General features: G+C 54.1%; 1 protein-coding gene across 8 annotated transcripts in view; it reads right to left on the bottom strand.

Annotated features, from left to right (window-relative positions):
* ARHGEF18 (Rho/Rac guanine nucleotide exchange factor 18) overlaps positions 1–18,425 on the bottom strand; it is a 95,909-nt gene that overhangs the window by 47,936 nt on the left and 29,548 nt on the right. For 4 of the 8 annotated variants that reach the window (XM_075902935.1, XM_075902933.1, XM_075902934.1 and 1 more), the window contains exons 7-10: positions 17,989–18,033; positions 17,668–17,748; positions 17,099–17,204; positions 16,319–16,493 (exon numbers count right to left, since the gene is read on the bottom strand). In XM_075902935.1, the coding sequence (XP_075759050.1) occupies positions 16,319–16,493; positions 17,099–17,204; positions 17,668–17,748; positions 17,989–18,033 (407 nt within the window). Of the gene's footprint in view, positions 1–16,318; positions 16,494–17,097; positions 17,205–17,667; positions 17,749–17,988; positions 18,034–18,134; positions 18,400–18,425 lie in introns of those variants that run through there. The other 4 variants (XM_075902938.1, XM_075902937.1, XM_075902939.1 and 1 more) reach the window with 3 other exon arrangements.

Genomic DNA, 18,425 nt, shown 5'->3' on the forward strand with positions numbered 1-18,425 from the left:
GCGACAAATTCATCAGAGAGGTGGAGTTTCAGCTGAACTTGCAGCAACTTCTGAATTCAGTCAATCCAGGTCATATATCCTAATCAGTTCAGAACAGATTTAAATTTGTCCTAGTGGCTCTAGTGACTGGCACCTGCTTATATTGCTAACATACCTAAAGGAGTAGAATAGAAACCAAAACTGGGCAGGGTGCCGAACTGCAATTTACTTCACATTCTGAAATAGAAGCAGGAACAATCTATGCTGAAAAGCAATTAAATCTATACTAATTGAATAATTTTACTCTCTCAATTAAGACTATTCACTCTCCTATAACAAGCAAGGGGTTGTTTTTCCAAGTATGTGTTAAATTCTAAATGTTAGACGGAGAAGTAGTTTTCAAATAACTCCCACCACCACCCCAAAAAAAGTCAAGACAAACTCAGCAACAAAAATGATTCAAGATCAAGCACTGAGTTTTTTTGTTTTGGGGTTTGTTTGTTTAACAAAATGAGCGTTGTAACCTAAAATAATTTTTCCCCCCATTTCTAGTCTCAAACTTTTCAATAGCAAATGCTGAAAATGTGTCCAAACTTGCTATTAAACGCACTATGGAGTTAATAGTTAATAGGGAGTGAAGTAGCAACCGTGACATAATTACAAAAGGTATTTAAAACATCTGATCGGTAAACATTGAGTGGAAGTGCAACAAGTTAGTATCTGACAGCTCCGTTAGAGCTGCAAGGCCAAAATACATACATAAAATATGGCTCTCAGAGTACCAAACAAACACAAATATATCAAGCAGAGCTTTTACCTCAATAAAGGAGATATATCAAAGGCTCCAGGAAGTTCATTAGTGATTTCACTTTTGCTTCTGATTTTAAGCTAAGACATGGAATATAAAACACTTGGATAGATAAATACCCCTTCTAATTAGGGATGTGACTGTGTACCCATCTAACTGGGCTCATCAGTTAACCCTCATGGTTACACACAGCTCCTCCACTGCTGCCTCTGATACAGAGGCAGCGGGAACAGGGGGAGGAGGCGGGAGCCAGCATGTATGGGGAATGTGCCAGTTCCTGCATAAACAATGAAAAGTCCTGTGGCACCTTACAGACTAACAGATTTATTGGAGCATTAGCTTTCATGGGCAAAGACCCACTTCATCAGATGCATGTAGTGGGTCTTTACCCATGAAAGCTTATGCTCCAATAAATCTGTTAGTCTGTAAGGTGCCACAGGACCTTGTTTATGCAGATTCAGACTACCACGGCTACCTCTCTGATACCAGCTCCCGCAGTCCTATGCCTCGGCAAGCCAGCTTCCTAAGACAGAAGCTCTTCTCCTAATGCCTCAAGCTTGTTTATGTACCTCACAACTTAAAAAATTAAAATAAGCTCTCCTCTACCATAGCACACCGTCTGCTTCACCGCTGCCTACAATCCTCCAGCTAGTGTAGCCTCCAGCCCAGCCTCCATTGCTCTCCACTCTACCTCCCCACAAGGTTTGCAAGCTGCTAGAATCGTAGAACCTTAGAACTGGAAGGGACCTTGAGAGGTCATTGAGTCCTCTGCCCTCACGGCAGGACAAAGCACCGTCTAGACCAGGGGTGGGCAAATTCCAGACCTCGGACGGGATCCGATCCACAGGGCTAGTCCCAGGTGGGCCCCCACATCCATGTTCACCTGAACCTCCACAGGTATCAGCAGATGGCAGCTCATGAATCGCCGTTCACGGTGAGAAGTGGAGTCCCACTCCCACGGCGCTCCCTGCCACTCGCAGTGGCTGTGAATGACGATCCACCGGCCGCCAGCGCTGCGATCCGCCGACAGCTGCTGAGGCGCCTGTAAACATGGAGGTGGGGGCCCGCCTGGGACTAACCCAGCAGGGTGTATCATCGCCCACCCCTGGGCTAGACCATCCCTGATCGATGTTCTGTCCAAGCTGCTCTTGACTCTCTCCAGCCATGAGCCCAGTGAGGGGTCCCAGGGCTCAGGCTCCCGCCCGAACCTGCCAAGGCGCAGCAGCCTGGCCTGAGCTGGGCTGGAGGCGACACGAGCTGGGGGCTCGCAGGTGGTACCCCAGAGGTGTGGGGGATGCTGCGGGGGAGGGGAAGCGGGCAGCCCTTTCAACCCTGCAACCGCCTGGGTGTCAGACCTGGGTGTCTCCCCCAGGAGGGTCCCTGCAATGGGACAGTCCCATTTAGAGGTGCTGCCCCTCCCCCGGCCCCTTCAATGGACAGTCCCACACACAGGCGCTGCCCCCCCCCCCCCCCCACAGGTCCCTTCAATGGGACAGTCTCAGATAGAGGAGCTGCCCCTTCCCCGGCCCCTTAAATGGGACAGTCCCACACACAGGCGCTGCGCCCCCCACCGGCCCCTGCAATGGGACAGTCCCACACACAGGCGCTGCCCCCCCCAGGCCCTGTCAATGGGACAGTCCCACACACAGGTGCTGCCCCCCCCCAGGCCCTGTCAATGGGACAGTCCCACACACAGGCGCTGCGCCCCCCCACCGACCCCTGCAATGGGACAGTCCCACACACAGGCGCTGCCCCCCCCACCGGCCCCTGCAATGGGACAGCCCCACACACAGGCGCTGCGCCCCCCACCGACCCCTGCAATGGGACAGTCCCACACACAGGCGCTGCGCCCCCCACCGACCCTTGCAATGGGACAGTCCCACACACAGGCGCTGCGCCCCCCCACCGACCCCTGCAATGGGACAGTCCCACACACAGGCGCTGCGCCCCCCCACCGACCCCTGCAATGGGACAGTCCCACACACAGGCGCTGCGCCCCCCACCGACCCCTGCAATGGGACAGTCCCACACACAGGCGCTGCGCCCCCCACCGACCCCTGCAATGGGACAGTCCCACACACAGGCGCTGCGCCCCCCACCGACCCCTGCAATGGGACAGTCCCACACACAGGCGCTGCGCCCCCCACCGGCCCAGCAGGTTTGCGGGCGCCCAGGGGAGGGGGGCGCCCAGGGGAGGGGAAGGCGAGGCCAGCGAACAGGCCTTGGGGCAGCGGATCACGGCGCGGGGGGGCAGCGGCGAAGGGGCCCCGGTCTCTTACCGAGAGTCTGGGGAACCGCCGCCAAGGCAACAGGAAGCGCCCCTGTGACCCGGAAGCAGAGAGGGGAGGGACAGGAGCGGCCCGGCGCATGCGCCAGTTGCCTCTGCACCACCCCCGACGGGAGGGGGTGGCAGAGGGGTCTGACGGGGGGGGGGGGGTTGTGACTCAGGGGGAAGGGGGTGGAGGCTGGGGGGGGCTGACTCAGGGGGCAGGGTGACTAGGGAGTGTAGCTCGAGGGGTCTGGGGCTGGGGGGGGGGGGGGCTGGGGGGGGCAGGGTGTAGCTCCGGGGTCTGACTCAGGGGGGCAAGGCGGGTGGCTCGGGGAAGAGCCTGGGGGGCATCTGACTCAGACCCCGTGAGTCACAGACCCCCCCCCCCTCTCAGCGCAGTAGCTCAGGGGGGTCTGTGATTCAGGGGATGCAGACCCTGAGCTCTGAAGGCAGCACCCTCAGGCTCGACCACAGACAGGTCTCTCAGTGACTCTCCCCCCGCCCCTCGCTGCATGGGGCAGAGGCTGTAGCTGGCCATGTTCCCAGCACATTAGACCTATCGCAGTGAGCTGTAGGCGCTGCCACAACAAACAAACAACCATCTCTGCTCAGCAAGTCAGCCTGGGAAGGGATACCCATGTCTACAGGGCAGTACAACACCGGGGGATGGCATGAGGCAGCCAACTGGAGCTCAGGCTATGCCACTGTATAACTGCAGGGGAGACATTCAGGCTGTGTCTACATTGGCGTGCTTTTGCGCAAAAACTTGCTGCCTGTCTACACTGGCGGGGAGTTCTTGCACAAGAACACTGACGTTCTAATGTGTGAAATCAGTGCTTCTTGCACAAGAACTATGATGCTCTCACTCAGGAATAAGCCCTCTTGCGCAACTGTTCTTGCGCGAGAGGCCAGTATAGACAGGCAACATGAATTTCTTGCGCAAGAAAGCCCGATGGTTACAATGGCCATCGGAGCTTTTTTTGCGCAAGAAAGCATCTACACTGGCACGGATGCTCTTGCGCAAAAGCACCTCTCTTGCGCAAAGGCACATGCCAGTGTAGATGCTGTTTTGCGTAAATACTCTAACGCAAAAACTCTTTAAAGAGTATTTGCGCAAGATCATGCCAATGTAGACATAGCGACAGGGTTTGGCTGGAGCCTGAGCTCTGGGACCCCTGAGCGAGATCTGTATAAAGGGGCTCATTATAGCACAGGGAGGGGTGAATGCTGACCCATAGGCCAGATTCAATCGGCCATGGTTAGTCTCTGTCATATCCCCACACTACTGTGTTTACCTGCACCTCCACAGACAGAGAGATGGGGAAAGCACAGCTCCCATTGGCCACAGATCTCCATGGAGAAGGTGGTGGCTGCTGGGCTGCCGCCAGAGAGGGCGGACACCTTCTCCATTAAGCCACTAAGTGCCCCATCTCCCTACTTGCTATCCCCCGTACTTGTGGAAGTGCAGGTAAATATTTCTGCTGTGGCCCACCAGGAGCTAACCTTGGTGAACCACCACCTGTTTGTTATAGATTCTTGCAAACATGGTGGGGAGATAGAGCAGGGAGCAATGGACTCATCTGGATAGCAAGATACACAGCCTGAGATGAGCATATAAACTCGTGCTCAGACCAAGGCTCCCAGCCAGCAAGCTGCTTTGCACTAAATATTGCTTTCCAACACACAGGCAACCCTAGCCCTGTTTCATTAAACCTACTCGCAATGAAATTCGAGAGTGAAGGTTAAAAAGAGTTCTGGTCACTCTAGGAAGATCATCTCCACATTCCCTTCAAATGGTCTTTTCAAAAACTGAGGAGGATCAGCCTCCAACGCCTCTGGGAAGCCAGGATCTGTAGGGAAAAGAACCTCAACCTCATGGAGAACTGCTCCCTCTGGGACATCTTTGAATCATGTAAACACTCCTCCTCCAAGAGGCTGCAGGTTTAGAACAGCAAATAATGAGGGCCCATGCACAGAGCCCTGCAAATTTGCAGATAACTGCTTTATATCCCCAGGTATCCACCTCCATGGACAAAAAGCAGATCCCCGTCACTCACTTTCGCAGATTCAGATACAAATTCTGTATACAGGCAGTCCCCGAGTTACGCAAATCCGACTTATGTCGGATCCGCACTTACGAACGGGGCTTTTCTCGCCCCGGAACTCGCGGGTGGTGGGACCACCCAGACGCGCAGTGGTCCCGCCACTGCGTCCTCCGGGGCGAGAAAAGCTGCTCCGGTGCAAAGCCTTGGAAGCGCGGGACCCCGCCGCCTCTGCGGCTTTGCTCGGGGTGTCCCTGGTCTACTGGGGACCCTTCCCAGCAGACCTGGGACACCCCCCCAGTGGACCAGGGACACCCGGAGCAAAGCCTTGGAGGTGCGGGACCCCGCCGCCTCCACGCCTTTGCTCCGGGTCTCCCTGGTCTGCTGGGGGGGGGGGGGGGCGCAGCTAGTGCGCTCCCCCCCCCAGCAGACCAGGCTTTTGTTGTGGACGCCTGGGGTAGAGCAGCTGGGGTGCTGCTGGGTTGGTCCTGGGGGGATCTACCCGGCAGCGCCTCAGCTGTTCTGTCCCAGGCTCCAGATTCAGCCGGTGTTGAAACTGATCAGTGGCTGATTCCAGGAAGGTGGGGGCAGAGCAACTCTGCCTCGGGCTTCCTGTAGTCAGCCCCTGGTCAGTTTCAGCAGCAGCGGCTGAATCTGGAGCCAGTTCCGAGTTACGTACAAATTCAGCTTAAGAACAAACCTATAGTCCCTATCTTGTACGTAACCCGGGGACTGCCTGTATACGCAGGGCTCTACGCATTCAGACTCAAAGGATCCCCCACAGACAAAGGAGAGGCATTCACAGGAGATGCTATTCATCCCTACCCAGTTCAGTGGACACTGCTCACGGTCTCTTTGCACGCACAGACAGCCAGTCAGTTCCCTCTTGAAATACTTAATAACATTTGTTTATGAACATTTGGCCTTTTATGAACAGGGCCAATAATATTTGAACCTAATCTTAGGGATGGATGATAAACTTGCTGCTTCTCAAAGAGCTCCATGACCAGTAGGAGCTTAGAGACAGTTATAAACAGAACCTTCACCAAAGAGGTTAACAGAAGCCCTGCTTCTCATCAGCAAAAGCTGGGGACTAGGGGAAAAAATAGCCAGACCTTTAATAAATGGTGCATAATACTTCAACTGACAGCGTTAGCAAGGCAGTTCATATGTTTGTGTAGAGATCATTTAAGACTTTACATTATATGTGGTATTGATCATATTAAAATGATGATGCCATTTTCCATTCAATAAAGACAGCGCCAGAGTGGTATTTGAAATCTTGTGTCAGCTTACACAAGGGCAGCTGGGGTATGGCATCTTGCAGCACTGGAGAAGTTTTTTCTAGCCAGGTTAGGCTTTGACTTGCGGTGTGCTCTGTGCAGCTGGCAGAATGGAAGGTATACATATTAATATGCATTTCCAAAGCAACCATTGCCATGCAGGGAGATATTTTACAGTAAGGGACATTTAGTTTCAGTGGTTGATGCAGAGCTTGTAATGCTATATTATATGAATGAATGCATTCACACTGCTGAAAATAAAAATCTATTTTCATTTTTGTATTACTGCTAAGGCTTCCAAAGGCTCACTCTCCGGTTCGTCACCTTGTCATGGTGAGTGGGCTTGCGCGTTACAGTGAACCAAGACCAATGCCATAGAGAGTCTTGTACTCCCAGTAGGGTCACCCATGGCAGCAAGGTCAAGAGGGAGGGACCAGACGAAGAATTATCCTAAAAGTTCTCAACAGCAGAACGGGCAGATGATAGCAAGGGTAATGCTACAACAGCTGTGAAGGCAGATGAAGGCTGGTGGGGTCCTTCAAGCCTTATACCTTGGTCTTACATTGGATCAGTTTCTTCTGAGTTCTCCCTTTGGTGACAATCCTAGTCACCAACATGGATCAGATGAGGTTGTGATCGGTCCAGCAGTCATCAGCGCTAGTCATTGCATGGGGAGGACATCGCGCAGATCCCGAGAGCAGATGATAGCATCATCTATAAGGTGCCAGTGCTTCAATCGAGGATGTTGCCATAAGGTCTTAAATTTATTCTTCTGGCAGAAAGAGGGTGTTCATGATGACACGCTTGTGTTCTGTGCATTTCGCAAGGAGGAACACTCTATTGGAATTCCTATTGCTGACTCCTTTTCCAATGATGGTCTGCCAGAGGTCTGCTTCTCTTCTGACCCTGGCACTGAAATCTCCCAAAAGAATAATCTTGTCTTCTTTGGGAATGTCTTTCAAGACTGTGTCCAATTGGGTGTAAAACTTTTCCTTCACATCATCTTCGACATCTAAAATTGGTGCATAAGCACTCACGACAGTTGCCTGTTGGTTTTTGGCAAGCTTCAAGTGGAGAGCCATGAGATGCTCATTGATGCGGACAGGGACTTCAGACAGGATCTTTGTTAGTTCATTCTTGATGGCAAATCCTACTCCATGAACTTTAGCTTTAGCCTAGTCATCACAGAATCAACATATTAAAATCTGGAACTGTCCAGGTCTGCTCAGGAGCAGCCCAGGACTAAAAAACTAAGATATCACTTGCATGCCAGGATTGGGCTGCGTCAGCAAAGCTGGCAAGATTGGCTGCAATAATGAAGAGGGTACCTCAGGTGGGTACTGAGATGCACTAGCAAAGCCGTGTAGAAGCACAACTCAGAACGAAAATACTGTCCTTAATTTTACATTCCATTTGTTTCTTGTATAATGGTTCCACAGCTGCATATACAAGTGGATGAGACACTACACTATTTTGTTTAATCACTGCCTGTGCTAAAGTCTTTGTCTCAAATGCCATCTTAAAGTGAGCAAATCATTACTCACCTACACCCTGATTCTACCATCATTCAAATATTTTCTTCCCTATTTGGATTGTGAATGGATCTGAACACAAAGTTCTGAATGTCAGTGATTAAGCACACCTCTAAAATACCCAAAACTCTTAAATTCATTTTGCCATGAGCATTGTCAAGCTGAAACAATGAACTCTTCTAGTTATTTTCATTATATTCGGTTCAGTCGTGACAGACTGGATTCCAGGAGGGATCCCAGACGTGAAAAGGGATTGAAAATAACTGCTTAATAGCCATCAGAGCACCTGTGCTTTTTGTGCAAAACCCCCGTTGCCCATCCCCACACACCTTTTTGCGCAAGAACTCTTGCGCAAAAAGGAGTTATTCCTCATAGAAAGAGGAATGCCTACACCACAAAAAACCCTTGTTCTTTTGATTTACTGTAAATTTACTTGCGCAAAAACACGCTTGAGGTGTGGACGCTCCGCAGGTTTTACTTGTGCAAAAACCCTGTAGTGTAGATGTAGCCAGACTGTCCTTCACATTTGGGGCATGTTGAGTCTGCTGGTGTGCTGAGACCACTGCCTATCATGCCAGCCTATATGGTTTGTTTCCTTGTATTTCCACACCATCATAGGACCTAACCACATTGGCCATATGTCATGATCATGAGAGATGGCCAGCAGCCTGGGGACTAAGGGCTTAACTATGTCCCTTACCTAAGCCAGGTATAGTCAGCCAATAGGAATGCAGGTAGGAATTTCAAACTGGGACAAAGGAATTTTTAGGTTTTTTTCTCTTCTTTGTCCCTGGGCAGTTTTTCTCCAGCTACTGAGGGAGACAGAATGTCTCCCTCCAATAATAGACTCTTCACTATCTATAAGTAGGGTAAGGGTTAGATAAATCCATTAGGTTTTATTGTTTTATGGGTTGGGAAATGGGATCGATGTCTGTGCATTTAAAAAAAAAAAGGGTTTTGCTCTCCTTTGTAATTAAGACTTGCCCCACGGTGGGGATCCCCCCATGAGTATATTAATTTGTGACTTTTCCATCTAGTCATTATGCTTACAACAGGAATATTGTGGTGATAATACAAGTTTTCTCTTTTCTTTTTATTAACTTGGCAATGGTTCATTTTTGTGTCCTGTTTTTACGTTGGGGTAAGATTTCCCAAGTGAACTCTCCCCTGATTTTTCTCATCATTACTTGAGAGTGGCAGTGGATTTTATCCCCAAAGTCTTGGTTTTTAAGATGGGAGGGGGGAGTTTTAAACCAGAGCCTGGAAAGATAAGGTTTTGAGATACTTTTGCGGGACCCCACTTCTACATTTATTGTGCCAGAGTGGGGAAGGAGCCAAGACACCATGCCATCAAAGGCTCATTCACCTGCACATCTACTAATGTGATATTTGCCATCAGGTGCCAGCAATGCCCCTGTGCCATGTACGTGGGACAAAAGACTGTCTCTATGCAACAGAATAAATACATGGACACAAATCAGACATCATCAAGAACGGTAACATATAAAAACCGGCGGGAGAACATTTTAACCTCTCTGGACACACAGTTACTGACTTGAAAGTTGCCATCCTCAAGCAAAAAAAATAAATAAAAATAAAAAACAGGCTGCCAGGTGAAACTGCAGAGCTGGAATTCATATGCAAATTTGATACCATCAGAATGGGTGTGAATGAGGACTGGCTCACTCATTACCACAAGTAATTGTCCATGTTAGGTATTCTCACCTCCTTATTCTCATCCACCCTGATTGAATTAGCTCTGAAGTAACACTCCCATCTCTGTCTCCCTACTACCTGTTTCCTTTGTCTTTCACTTCAGGCATCTAATGTGAGTGTGAGGGACACGTGCCCCACAGAATCCGGGGGTGGGAGGGACTGGACAGCAGCTGACAAGAGGGAGAATGGGGACTGGCGCCGCAGTAGTGGTTTTCCCCCCACTCCACATTCATCACCAGCTGTGGGGGCAACAAGGCAGCCCCAGCTGCTTTGCTCTCCTGGCATGCCGCACCCAGACATCTCATCAAAGGACACTCCATTAGTAACACGCCTGCTTTTCCACTCCCCCAGCCGAGAAGACAAGATCCTGGGGCAGTGTCAGGCAGTGGAGGGAGGGACAAGGAAAAAAGCAAGACTGAACTGAAAGGAAAAGAAGTTGAACAGTAAAAAGGAGACGCACTGAACAGAGCGGCCTGCCTGCAAAGAGCCATCCTGCCCCCTTTGGCTAAACTCCTGGGGACGCAATGAGTATCCACTAGGATGCAGATATGCGGCAGCAAATGCTCATTGAGGCTCCCATCCGGAGCCAGCTTCTCAGATTGCTTGAAGTCTCGCCTCGCTCCAGCCCACAGTAACGTTAGCACCGTATCACCGGGGTCTTTTGGGTTCTGCTAGCTGTTTTATTTGGACCCTGCTCAGTAAATTCCCATTCCAAACAGGATTCCCAGCACATGTATAACAGTCACCATGTCACAGCCATTCCTCTCCCTTTTCCTTAAATAGAAGCTGTTAGGCAGCTGTCTCTCTTTCCAGAAATGTCAAGTTTCAAGTGTCTGTTAGCAGCAGAATCCTGTTGGAATTCACAGAACTTGGCCTTTTCCCAGGCCCAGCGCTGCCTGCCTACATCAGCTTATTGGTGCGGCACTGGAGAGCCCAGGGCAACTAAACACATGTACTAAACACAACTGGCAAGGCTAGGGAGTCACTTTCATGTGACAGAGCCTGAGTATAGGATGAGGAAGAGATGCGAGTGTCTCCACGGAGAGCAAGAGATCAGATTAGACAGTTACTGGCAAATTCCTGTGCAGAAAATCAGCTCCCAGTGCTGTAACTCCCAAGGGATCCACACTAGCAAGGCACTTAGCATGCACTAAAACCACAGTTGCTGCTCTCTGAGGATGCATCTACACTGCACCCGTAGGTCGAAATAGGACACGCAAATTGCGTCTCTTATTTCGATCTAATTTCAAAATAAAAAGCTATTCTGAAACGTCCCCTAACCCTTGTGGAACAAGGGTTACAGGGACACCAGAACAGCGCGCCTGTTATTTTGAAATCTATTTCAAAATAATGGGGGGGGGGGGGTTAAAGACGCGGAATAGCTATTTCAGGATACTTCTGATATCCTGAAATAGCGCCACTGTCTAGATGTAGCCTAGGTAAATCACCTTGACAAGAAGTGTAGCGCTCGCTGTGCTTTGGATACAGTCCTGGGGTGCCAGTGAGGACACTTGAATTGTTTGTTGCGTTCTGAGTGACTTCTGGAAATGGCCCATAATCCCTCAAATCCCCACTGCTCCTTGTTTGGTGCTCAGCTGTCTGCCCTACAGGCTTGCACATATACCTTGTATGCTGGGCTGATTTGCTCCAAGATACAGAGCAAACCGCTGAAGTGGAATGCTTCTGCTGTAGAACACAGATGCAGGTGTCTGTGTGTGAGGGAGAGAGAGAGCAAGAGATTGCCGTGAAAAGATCCAGGAAGGGAGATGGGGATAGGAGGGCTGAGATGTCGGGGTTTCCCCCTTCCCTCTGCCTCAAGAGGTGTGTGAACTTACAGGACAGCATGCTAACATCCCCCAAACACATAGTCCTCCCACCCTCCCTCCCCCCACAGGGCTGGCTCGAGCCATTCCTACGCCCCAGGCAGCGGGCGTGTGATGCACACGCACTGCGCATGCGCGGCCCCACCCCCCCGGCACTCTGCGCACCTTACAGCCGCAATCGGGCACACGGTGCCTGATGGCAGCTCTAAGGGGTGCCACGTGGTCCCTAGCCCCAGGCATGCAGCGTCTGAGGGCAGCCCTAAGGGGCGCCACGCGGCCCCTGGGTGCGTGGCGCCCCTTACAGCTGCCATCAGGTGCTCCCCATAGGTTGGCGCCCCAGGCAGCTGCCCAGCTAGCTCCCCCCCCGCTTAATCTGGCCCTGCACACACACATGCTCACCCTTTCCCCCAGACTTCTTTTGAAAAGCAGCTGTCAATGTAGCAGGATGACCATGAAGCAATGAGATTGGGAATCCTGCATCATCTGATGCTGCCTGCTCTATGCGGCATTGCAAACTCTTCCCAAAGCACCCTGTGGCCAGTGGCACAGGGGGATAGCTCCCACAAGGCACTGCTCTCTGTGGCCTTGCAAGAGCCACTAACATGGACATGCTCCCCCATCACAAGGAGCACAGTGGACACGCAACAGCGGTTTCCCTGTGGCGCTCCGTGAGCGGCGCTGTAACGGCCAGCCCTGGACGTCAGCCAGGTTCAACACAGCCAGAGAGCCCGCCGGTCCCCCGGCCTTTATGATTTACGAGGGTTTAGAAACACACTCGTATAACTACTCTCAAAGGGGAGAAGAGCGTCCCTGAAATCTGCAAAGTGCTTTGGCCGCAATGATAGACCTGGCGGGTAGCTCTCTAGGCACTCTCTTTGGTGTGCCCATGAGACCGGGGGCTGCACCCTGCCTCGCACAGCCTTTGATCTGTAACCCATCACGCACCAGGGTCCAGCAAGGCCCCCAGCGGTCAACCCTAATTCACTAGTACAGAAGCAACCCTGTGCTAACATATTCAGTGGCAAACCCTTGGCTCCCTTCCATGGCACAGCCGACTTGGAGAGCTCTGCTCCTGGCAGCGGCTTCCTGGAATTCGTCTAACTCCTGTTACATAAACATTGGAAGCATGTTTATGAGAGGGGATTAATTCAGACACCCAGCCTTTTCCACACTCGAGAACGGGAGCGGGCTCTGTCTGGACAGCAGGGATGGGGGCCCAATGGCAGCAGGGACCCCACTGAGTGGGAATCCCAGCCAGTCCCGAGTCAGGGCTTGTCTACACTTACACCAGTGCACCGGTGCAGCTGGGCTGCTTACGTGAAGACACCATGCCAATGGGAGATCGCCCACAGGCCTGAGAGCGATCCCAGCGCTGGAGGCTTGCTCTGGGGCTGGGCTCCATGGTACCTGGCCTGGGACTATCTGGGCAGCCACTGCCAGCTTTCCCAGGGCTGGAGCTGGCATCGGCGGGAGGTGAGGTGGGTCCCAATGGACAAGACATCAACCTCCAGAGCCTGCAATTGTGGGTTCAAATCCTGTCTCTGTCCCCACACTGCCCCAGAAGTGGCCAGGCAGCCACCACCAGCTTCCCCAGGGCTGGAGCTGGCATTAGCTGAAGGTAGGTAGCTATGTTAATGTCAGAAACCCGACCATTGACAGCGCATTGTTTGCACCAGGGACTGGTTAGTGTAGCTTAAGGTGTGGATTTTCCACCAGGGCTCAGACTGGTGCTACACCTACTGTCCTGCAACAGGGGGCTACATAAAAACGTTCTGGAGTCATGCTCTGGACCCCACATGGTTCTCAGCCTGGCCTCCCTAAGGGACTTTGTGCCTTAGGGTGTCCCTGATTCAAGGCATGGCTGGCGGGACCGGAGGCAGGGAATTGTGTCTTGTGTGGGTCTCACGAGGATGATTTCCTCTTTTGTGGCCTGCGTGGACATTACCAGCCACAAAATGACTCTTCTTTGCCTTCCTGAATTAGGTCCTGCTATTGCTTCTTAAAGGGGCCGGGCTCTGAGTCTCACTGGCAATCCAGGTCATATTCCACTTTACCAACTACCTTTTCTTGTCCCCCCCCACAATTTTCCCTTCTTCCACTCTCCCTCCAATCTCCCCTATTTATTTTGGTCCTAGACATCCAACACTCCGGTCATCTGAAGAAGGGGGCTGTGCCCACAAAAGCTCATGATCCCATCGGCATGTTTTGTTAGTCTATCAAGTGCTACCCGACCATTTGTTGGGTTTTTTTCCAGTTTGCTCATCTACGCCGCTCAACTTGTTTTCGCTTCTGCCATGTGGTGGCGCTGCTGTTAAAATGCTGCCACCATAGCAAGTCAACAGCAGCGCCTGCTGTGCTAAGACCACAGGGGCAGGTGCCTCCCGGAACGAAGGGAACAGCCAATGTCTGCGGGAAAGGCACGGGCTTACTCTGAGGGTGAAAATTGTCTAGCACTGCGGGACGGTCACCTGACCAGCCACAGCGTCACTGCTACACACGTTTGAGGTCATATGGCTGTGCAGCTGCAGTGAGGGAGAGGGACCCAAATTCTGCCCTTCTCAGGGCCACATGACAGGAGCCCTGGACAAGGCGTGGTCCCAGCAAGCTCTCCAGCCCGATCCGAATGCAGCTGTCCCCACAAGCTGCAGCTTGCTGCTCAGCCCTGGTCTGGGTGCAGAAGGGCCTCTAACGACAGCAGCCGGCCTACACCTCTGGGCAATGATTCGACCACCTGTCAAGGTAGCCACGAGGGGAACACGATGCAAGAACAAACCCTGGCTGCCCCAGCCCAGTGCACTCCGTCAGCCAGTGCAGCACAGGCACCTGGGAAAGCCAAAGGAGATGCTCACACAACTTGGAGCCTTTCCCACGTGCCAGGGTCTGGTGCTTGTGCATTCGCGGGAGATGCAGGGTCACAGCTCTCCCAACTCAGAGCCGAGCTTTGTACGCAGCCCCATGGATCTAGACAGCAACCCACTGGCTCATGTGCACATCCAGGCGCCCCGGCATTGGGCTCTCCTACCCAACAGACCTGAGCCCCAACCCCTACGGCAGGCAAGCCTGGGGACACGAACCCAGGATCTGCCCGGCGGTGCAAGGAAACCCAGCCAGCGGTAGCACGGGGCTGAGCTCCCGAAGGAGGCTTCCCCCGGGTATCAAAGCAGGATGTCAGTGTACAGTGAGTCACGGCGGACGTAGCTCGTTGGAAAGTCAACATCCCACACGCCAAGGCCTCCCCGTAACCAGGCGTGGGAGGAGTTCACAATACACATCTGCTAAGTCATCTCCCGGTCTCCTCTGAAACCCCTTAACACCTCCGCCGCCGTGACACCTACAACACGCACACCAGGCTGGGGACCTGCAATTGGTGCTTCCCCGGCCAACCAGCAGCCCCCTGCTTTCTATGGGCTCCTTGTCTCCGCTGTATTCCCATTGAACCTTCAGTCCATAAACTCTCTGGGGCCAGAGTCACCTTTCTAAGAGGTGTCTGTGCAGCGCTCAGCACGGCAGGCCCTGACGTCTAGGTGCAGCCTTAGCCCCGCCCCTCCCTCCTGAGGCCCCGCCCGTGGGGCCAAGCCCCGCCCACTCCCAGCCCCATCCTTCCTGACCACCTGGAGGGCTGGGGCTGCTATTCTTTGGCCCTGACCCCAGCCCGCCCTGGTGACCAGGGAGCAGGGCTGCCACACCACTTCCCCATCTCTCCCTGGTGGCTGGGGAGCCGGGCTTCTGTGCCACGGCCCCGGCCTTCCCCGGCAACCAGGGCACGTAGGCAGTTTTGGGAAGGCAGTGCTCTCCCTTGCGTACGCCACCCGCCGCCCATGGTGGTGCCGCAATACAAACTAACCTGAACCTGTTACACACACCTGGCTAGAGGCCCTATCTGAGCGGGGTCAGCGAAAGCACCTGTTAACACCTCAGTGCTGCTAGGGAAAAGATGCTTCCTGTGGGGCGCACCGGGGTGGCCGGTCCTTTCCGCCCCTCCCCCCCAAGGGTTTTACTGACCTTGAGCATCTCTGAAAGTCCCTCGCTGGGGAGCGAGCACTGCCCAGAGGCCCGGGGATCCTGCCATTGCTTGCAAATGAGCCCTCTGGACAGTCAATGCTCTGCAGTGCCCTGAGCAGCTTCACCCACCCGCCAAGCACAGGAAGCAGGTGGCCCATGCAGACAGCCCCCCACCACCGGCCCCGCCTAGGGATGCACTGAGTCTGTCCTGCCTCTGCACCAGGCTGCTCCACAGGCGAGTGCCAAGCCAAGCATTTCTCGCTGGCTTTGCTGAGCTCAGCCCTGGGTGGTGTTTTGACTCCCCGGGTCTGTTCCCACATCACGGGCTCAGCTGAGGCCTCTGTCTCTCTGGGAAGGAAAGACAGGGCCCCAGGCCGGCATGACAGCGCCCTCAGGGCCACTCGGGATGGTCAGCGCGTTACCGGGCCTTCCCTTTCTTGTTCATAGACAATGTAAAGGGATAAATTTGACCCTGAACCCTGCTTTGGGAAAGAGACAGGAGATGCCCAGGCAGCTAAGACCAATGAGAATGAACAGGGTGCCAGGCCTGGGAGTGTGGGAACCAAGAGGCTAAGCCAGGATCCCAGGATACAAGTGGGGACACAGCCAAGCCAATCACAGAGCGGGGAGCAGGTACAGCCAGGCCAGGCAGGAATCTGGGTCAAAGACAGGCAGAAAGGGATGGAAGTGGGCAGGTCTGGCCAGGTTAGGTGGGAAGGAGGGAGAGTGGGCAGGTCGTTCCAGGAGGGAAGGGAGGGGGGCAGGGTGGTTCGGCCAGGCAGGGAGGGAGAGGGGCAGGAGTGGCCAGGCCAAGCCAGGTAGGAAGGGGGAAGGTGAGCAGGCCCAGCCAGCAGCCATACTCACTCAGGCACTGCAGACCATTTTTATTCGCCAGTGGCTTGGCGCACAGCGAGCAGCTGGTGCTGCTGGAGAAAGTCCCTGGCACCAGCTGGTGCCCATTGACCCTTTTCCAACTTTCCTTCAGCTCCACTGGCTCCTTTTCCTTTTCTCTCTCTCTCGGTTGCTCTTTGCTCTTACCCTAGAAGGGAGAGAAGCAACGTCATGGCCCTGCGGAGCACGAGGTCACTAGGGGCTTCGTGCCACCCGCACCTTCTGTCCCTCACACACTCCTTAGTGCTAGCACCTTTGGGTGGCTCGTTCCCAGCCTGCACGGGTTCCCAGGGGACTGAGCCAGCCCCAGAATCCCCGTAGCCCCACGAGGCTGGGTGCACGCAGGACTGAGGGCAGGATGCAGCCTGTGTGCATTAGACATCTGCACCACCCCTTAGAATATCAACTCGCCCCTGCCCGGGGGATGGTTTCCTGGGGAGGGATGTGCCGGGGTGTCTCTGCACTGGGAAGAGAACGGCTTCCCCCAGGCAATCCAACCACCAGCCCCCTTCCTGACCCTCGCCCCACATGGGAGGCCATGCGGTCACATCCTCCCTGCACGTCGAGCAGCCCTTGCAGGAGTAGCCAGGACAGGTCTGTGAGCAAATCCGGCAGCCGGCATGGAGGCTCCCAGCAGTGTTACAGGCTGGGCTACTGGGCTACTGAGCACCCAGTCCATCCCAAAACAGCCCAGCTAGCCCCTCCCTGGGTCCCGGGAAGCCTCCGTCCAACTCCTCCGCGTTTCTCTCTCACCTTATCCTTCTGCCAGGACCCGGTGACACGGTTCCGCAGGGAACTCAGCCGGCGCTTCACCTTGGTGCCTTTCTCGATCTTGTCGCTCTTCCCGCTGTCCTCAGTCCTGGAAAGTGCCCGGAAATGGGTCTCATGCCAAGGGCAGGAAAAGTGGGGCAGGGGAGGAAAGGGCCAGGGAAGCCCTGGGACAGGCAGGTGCCCTGTTCCGGCCACCCCCAGGAAAGACTCTTTATGGATCTCACTCTAATGCCCCCACCTCCATCCCCCTCCCGGGGCCCTGCAGGAGTTTCCCAAATCCCACGTGAGCATCTGATTCCGTGACAGCCGCTCCCCCACCTTGGCAGCCTGGTGGTGCTGAGCCCTCCAGGAACCTGGGTTCAAATCCCAGCTTAGCCACTGACTTTCTGCCTGTCCTTAGGAAAATCTCATCCCCCCACGGGGCGGCTCATGCCTACAAGAGGAGGAGACCAAGGGGACGCCTGTCTGGACAGTTAGCTCCTCGGGGCAGGGGCTGTGATCCCGGCCGGGATGGGGATGGAGGCAGCTCCACCACCCGCTGGCTCACTCACTCATTAGACAGGAACTCAAACCAGGTGAGGTTCTGCTGGGCTTCATCGCTGCCCTCAGCAGCACTGGCCCTTTGCTTCGCCCTGCACGGGGGGACAGGAAAAGGTGTCAGAAGATTGAACGGTGCCAGAGCCTCTGCAGGGAGCAAGTGTCAGACCCTGGGGAGGCTTAATGGGGGGCAGCCCCCATGGGGGTTAGGGAAGGTCTTGGGGGGATCCTGATGGGCATATTCTGAGGGGGTGTTGCATGGGCGCTGTCCCAGGGCCCCCCATGAGACTGGTCCAGCCCAGATGACAGGTCCCCTCTCCCAGCCCCACACTTACCCGTGATACTGTTTCAGCTCCTGCAGTACCTGCTGGACCATCAGCCTACCAGGGAGAGGGAAAGGGGTTAGAAAGTCTCCCCTCCGCCCCGCCCCGCCCCACCGCTGCTCCAAACCCTCCCTGAGCCCAGCAGTGGGGATTCCTACCCAGGTAACAGGGAAGGTGCAACCGGCCCAAGGGAGTGGGGCAGCTATGCAGACTCTGCAGAGTCCCCCTGTGCCCCACACAGCAGGAAACACCACCCCAGCACAGTCACTGGCAGCAGGAAACACCAGCCCAGTGCAGTCACTGACAGCAGGAAACACCCTCGTGAACCAGGGGGCACCTCCCAAAGCAGACACGGTCACGGCTCCTGGCTCCCTTAGAGGCTGAATCTGGGTCCCCAGCTGCTCAGCACGGACAGAACCATGGAGCCACCCCCTGGCCAGGATCACAGA

The sequence above is a fragment of the Pelodiscus sinensis genome, chromosome 19 (assembly GCF_049634645.1).
Source record: "Pelodiscus sinensis isolate JC-2024 chromosome 19, ASM4963464v1, whole genome shotgun sequence".
Lineage (NCBI taxonomy): Eukaryota > Metazoa > Chordata > Testudines > Trionychidae > Pelodiscus > Pelodiscus sinensis.